Here is a 5,828-nt window from a genome sequence, read left to right as displayed (position 1 = left end):
ATATATTTAAAATGTGTATAAATAATATTGAAATTAGTATTGTGAAAAATTATACAATATTTTTTCAACACTTGCAAATGTTGCATTTCATTGTAATCCACAAATACATATAAGTTTAAAACTACAATAATGAAATGTCGATATAAAAGTTTTAAGAAACACTTAACAAATGTTACTAAATAATTTTTGTACAAAAATTTATAAATGAAATTTAATTTTAAAATTAGATAGGATGAATAACTTTTACCAAAATTTAAAAATATCATCTTAAATTGGAATTCACAATTTCTATTTTGTTAAACCAATATTTACAAAAGGTCAATATAAGTAATTTAAGAGACCTTTAACAAATGTTACTATATAATCTCTATAACAACAATTACAAATGTTGTAATATTTCAAAATTAATGTGATAAAAACTTATGGCGACACCTGCAAATGTTGCATAAAATAAAAAAACTATTGCTCAAGCTATATACAAATGTTGGAATAAAATCCATATTGAGATTGTTTACAAATGTTGGAAAAATATCACAATAAATATCAGAATATATAGATAACGAAGTTTCATGGAAATGTCACAACAAAGTATACTGACTATAGCAATTACAACATATAATCGACGTTTGTTACAAAAGTTGGTATAGAGCTATTGCAATGGGTTTTTGGCTATTTTATGACCCATGACAAATGTCACAAAAACCCACATGATACAGTTATTTACTCCACACAAATATAGCTAAATTAATGAGCCAATGAAATGATTAGTTCATGTAAAATCTATGCTAGAGAAGAAGTTGCCCAATCTGACAATTGCTTCGGTGCCAGAGACTTTCAACTTCATTCTAGATGTACTATTTGAATAATACCTTAAACAAGATGATATATATATATATATATATATATATATTTATATATATCTCCCTTTTAATATATTCATGAAAGAAAATATTTTAGTGACATATCTGTTAGATGTATTGTTGTATGTATGCATGTATATATATGTATAGATGTATATGTATACTTATCATGTTCTGTATGTAGACCCAAAGGGTTACTCATGTAATGTGTTCAAGAAGATAGACTTGTTCCACTTTATCATTCTCTCTTCTTCTAACATGGTATCAGACGCTTAGATCCCTCCGGCCACCGCTGGCCGCCACCACCTCCCTTCTTTCTCTCACTGCATGCACAGTCGACTATATCTCCCTCTCTCTCACCGGCCTCCTTCTCACCCCGAGCCTCCCTTGTCAACATAGTCATATTGTTCTCCCTCCTCCGACCACCGCCACCGGCCACCATCGCCGATCCTATCCCTTTCTTTCCTTTTGCTTCTTTGCTCCATGTTATAAAAACAAACTGTCGGATCTCTGCGATGGTCTCCTTACGCACCATCCGTGCCGATTCTCTCTCTTTGTCGGCTCCCTCTCCCGTTGGCCCTTTATCACTCGCCGACTTCTCCCCTTACAGACCGCCAAGTCTCCACATCTCAACCTTTTTTTCTTTTGATTCCACTCAAAAAAAAAAAATAAAATAAAATAAAATCCACGACTTGCATTATTTTAGCCTTCTATCACTCACCGACTTCCTCTTCCTCACAGACCACCAAACCCTCCTCATCTCCCCTTCTTTTCCCTTGATTCCACTTAAAAAAAAATCTCAGCATCATCACATGGCCATTTAAGTCCCAAGAATTATCTTTTGGTGCATAGTGGCTTGCCATGATTGATATATATATATATATATATATATATATATATATATATATATATATATATATATAATATTCTTCTACCAACCCCACCCATCATCTCCTTTATATTATATATTTAATCATGGTTATTATACTATATTATATATTTATTATGGTCATTACTGTACTCATGTGAAGCTTTGTCCTCAAATGACAAAACATTGATAGTGATTTTTAAAAAAATCACAAAAAAAAAACCAAAAAACAAAAAATGGATGTTTATGGATCTGTTGTTGCTCATGCTGAAGGAATCCACATCCGGGGTTCCTCCACAGGGGGGTCAGTACTCTCGTTGACTCTCGATTTTCTTCTATGCTTCCGCACGTCGCTCACACTGCTGTTTCTTCACTGACTCCACCTTTTCTTCCAACACCTCACTTTACATGAGCTTCTCCTACTCCATTGTCTCCTGCAGATCAGCAGTTTTAGCTATGTTTCGGCAATTCCAGCAGTTCTATCTAGCTTCAGTTAGTTTCTGTCCTCTCTGGCTTCTTGACTCTGGTGCTTCTCTTCACATGATCCCTGATGCCATTCATCTGTACCATTCCCATTCACCATTTGACGTCACCTGTGTTCGTACTGCTGATTACACACTTCTACCTGTTTCCTCTACTAATCATTTCTTTTCTAGTGATTTCTCAATTGCTTCAGTCTCTCATGTTCCTCGTTTATCTATGAATCTTATATCTGTTAGCCAGCTTACTAATCATGATTGTCAAGTTATCTTTGATCGTACCTCATGTCGTGTGCAGGATCGCAGTGGGACAGTGATTGGAACTGGTTGTCGTCAAAATGGATTTTATGCGTTGTATTCCCTTCGTCTTCCATCTTCACCTGAACCTGTTCATCACTGTTATACTGTCGTTCAGTCTCATTATAAATGGCATCATCGTCTTGGCCACTTATGTCCGTCTCGTATGTCGTCCCTTGTTCGTCATGGCATTTTAGGAGCTATCTCTCCTCCTTCTGATGTAGTCTGTCTTTGTTATAAACCTGGTAAACAACTCTAACGTCCTTATCCTTTGAGTGTATCTCAGACTACTGCTCTTTTCGAACTTATTCACTCTGATGTTTGGGATCTCGCTCCCTTTGTCTCTAAAGGTGGTCATCGTTATTATGTTCTTTTTATAGATGACTACACTCGATTCACCTGGCTTTATCTTATGCCTCACCATAGCTAGTTATTGTCTATTTATTGCTATTTTTCTGCTATGATCCACACCTAATTGTCTGCCTCTATTAAGACCTTTCGGTCTGACTCTGGCGGTGAGTATACCTCTCACGCCTGTCGTGCCTTTTTGTCTTCTAAAGGCACCTTGTCTTAGTTATCTTATCCTGGGGCTCATCCTCAGAACAGAGTCGCTGAATGTAAGCATCGTCACATCTTAGAGACGACACGTGCTTTTCTTCTAGGTGCTTTTCTTCCCCCTCATTTTTGGGTTGAAGCTATCAACACTGTTGTTTATCTCATTAACCTGCTATAACCCTCCTCTTACCTTAATGGTCGTAGTCCAGGTGAGTGTCTTCATGGGACACCTCCCCTCTATGATCATCTTCGTGTTTTTGGTTGTCACTGCTTTGTTTTGCTTTCACCTCGGGAGAGAACAAAGCTAACATCCTAGTCTGTTTCATGTGTTTTTCTAGGATATAGCCTTGAGCATAAAGGTTATTGTTGTTATGATCCTGTCACTCGTCGTATTCGCATCTCCCGTGATGTCACGTTTGATGAGTCCACACCTTTCTATGCTTCTCCTTCTTCCATTGAGTCCCCATCTCCTTTTGTCCCTCTGTCCTTCCTTTTTCCTACCCCTTCGGCTGAGCATACTCCTCCTGTGTCTTCCTCTCCTCTATCATTCAACCCTCCTGCCGAGTTTCTTTCTCATTCCTCTCTTGACTCCTCTCATCCTTTATATGTTGAGTCTCCTGCAGTGTCTTCCCCTCCTTTATCTGTTGAGTCTTCTATAGTGTCTTCCCCTTCTCCTTGGCTTTCTTTTGCTCACCCACCTGTTCATTTCACATACCACCATCGGGATCCCACAGAGCCTCCATCTCGATCGATTATTTCTGACACCTCTCCTACTATCGATCCAACTCTTGAGGTACACTCTCACACTTATTCTTTACACAATCGCTCTACTTTACATCCCTCTATCCGTTATGCTTCTGCTAGCACCAGTGTTTTAGATGTCTTTGAGCCAGGTACCTACCAGGAAGCAGTTCAATTACCTGAGTGGAGGACTGCCATGGCAGAGGAGCTTAATGCTTTGACTCGGACTCATACGTGGGATCTTGTTTCCCTTCCTCCTCATGTCGTTCCCATCACCTGTTGTTGAATCTACCGTGTAAAGACTCATTCTGACGAGTCTCTTGAGCGGTATAAAGCGTGTTTGGCTGCTCGTGGCTTTCAATAAGAGTATGGCCGCGACTATGAGGAAACTTTTGCCCTAGTAGCCCACATGCACACTATGCTCACTTTGGTTGTTGTTACTGCTGTTCGTGGTTGGGTTCTTCATCAGCTTGATGTCAAGAATGTGTTTCTTCATAGGGACTTAAAGGAGGAGATTTACATGACTCCTTCCCCCCCCCACCCCCGGCCTTCGGGTGCCTCTGGGGGTCTGTTTGTCGTTTTTGCCGCGCTCTTTATGGTCTCAAATAGGCTCCACGGGCCTGGTTTCAACGGTTCAGTACAGTAGTTGAGGTTGCTTGTTTCACTCCGAGCATACATGATCCAGCAGTCTTCATTCACTCTTCCTCTCGTGGGCAGACCATTCTTCTTCTATATGTCAATGATATGATTCTTATCAATGATGACTCTGCTCACATTACCTTGTGAAGCAGAAGTTATGTGAGACTTTCTTGATGGTTGATTTAGGTTCGCTTCGTTACTTCTTGGGTATCGATATTACTTCTCATCCTGATGATTACCGTCTCTCTCAGCTGCGTTATACTCACGACCTACTTGCTCGCTCTGGTTTGACTGATACCCGTATTGCTGCTACACCGATGGAGTTACATTTGCGGCTTCGTGCCTCTAATGGGATTCCCTTATCTGATCCTTCCCGTTATCGACATCTGGTTAGCAGTTTGGTCTACTTAGCCGTCACCCGTCCAGTCATGTCCCATGCAGTTCACATCCTCAGTCAGTTTATTGCGGCACCCACTTCTGTTCATTATGCTAATTTTATTCGGATATTGCGATATCTTCGTTGCACTGTATCTCGTGGTCTGTTCTACTCACGTTAGTCCACTCTTCAATTGCAGGCCTATTTAGATGCTACCTGGGCCAGTTGTTCTGATGATCGGGTCTCTGTCACTGGTTACTGTATCTTTCTTGGCTCTTCTCTTGTAGTTTGGAAGACCAAGAAACAGCCTACTGTTGCCAAGTTTAGTGCTGAGGTTGAGGTTCGTGCGTTGGCTTCTACCATCCAGGAGGTGCTTTAGCTGCGTTCGATTCTATAGGACTTTGGTGTGCCCATCACATCTCCCATTCCTATTCACTGTGACAGTACTAGAGCCCTTCAGATTGCTGCAGATCCAGTCAAGCATGAGTTGACCAAACATTTTGGTTTGAATGCACACTTCACACGATGCCATGTACGTGCCCAGACTGTGTCACTTCACTATCTTTCTACAGAGGTCCAGGTGGCTGATTTCTTCACCAAGGCATAGACACGTGATCACCATCTATTCATGTTATCCAAACTCAAGACGCACGATCCGCCTTAAGTTTGAGAGGGGGGAGGGGGTGTTAGATGTGTTATTGTATGTATGCATGTATATATATGTATAGACGTATATGTATACTTATCATGTTCTATATGTAGACTCAAAGGGTCACTCATGTAATGTGTTCAAGAAAAATAGACTTGTTCCACTTTCTCATTCTCTCTTCTGCTAACAATATTTGTGTGGATTGCTATAGTTAGATGTGTTATTGTATGTATGCATGTATATATATGTATAGACATATATATATACTTATCATGTTCTATATGTAGACTCAAAGGGTCACTCATGTAATGTGTTCAAGAAAATAGACTTGTTCCACTTTCTCATTCTCTCTTCTGCTAACAAT

At 39.8% G+C, this 5,828-nt stretch overlaps 1 protein-coding gene across 1 annotated transcript; it reads left to right on the top strand.

Annotated features, from left to right (window-relative positions):
• Nucleotides 1–4,209: 4,209 nt before the first annotated feature.
• Nucleotides 4,210–5,422, top strand: LOC120268454 (uncharacterized mitochondrial protein AtMg00810-like). Its single transcript, XM_039275857.1, has 4 exons — nucleotides 4,210–4,437; nucleotides 4,589–4,966; nucleotides 5,015–5,155; nucleotides 5,213–5,422. Exons 1-4 carry the CDS (start codon nucleotides 4,210–4,212, stop codon nucleotides 5,420–5,422), a joined length of 957 nt encoding a protein of 318 aa, XP_039131791.1.
• Nucleotides 5,423–5,828: the final 406 nt, after the last annotated feature.

Source organism: Dioscorea cayenensis, chromosome 9 (genome assembly GCF_009730915.1).
Source record: "Dioscorea cayenensis subsp. rotundata cultivar TDr96_F1 chromosome 9, TDr96_F1_v2_PseudoChromosome.rev07_lg8_w22 25.fasta, whole genome shotgun sequence".
NCBI lineage: Eukaryota > Viridiplantae > Streptophyta > Magnoliopsida > Dioscoreales > Dioscoreaceae > Dioscorea > Dioscorea cayenensis.
Note: the sequence above shows the minus strand (reverse complement) of the source record. Positions and strands in the feature narration are given on the sequence as shown.

Bases quoted from the DNA above. Each gene is read 5' to 3' on its own strand.
- LOC120268454 (XM_039275857.1), top strand. From the start codon at position 4,210: ATGCACACTATGCTCACTTTGGTTGTTGTTACTGCTGTTCGTGGTTGG. The intron at 4,967-5,014 runs GTATCTCGTGGT...CTTCAATTGCAG, and splicing joins TGCGATATCTTCGTTGCACT to GCCTATTTAGATGCTACCTG. The intron at 5,156-5,212 runs GTTCGTGCGTTG...TCGATTCTATAG, and splicing joins AGTTTAGTGCTGAGGTTGAG to GACTTTGGTGTGCCCATCAC.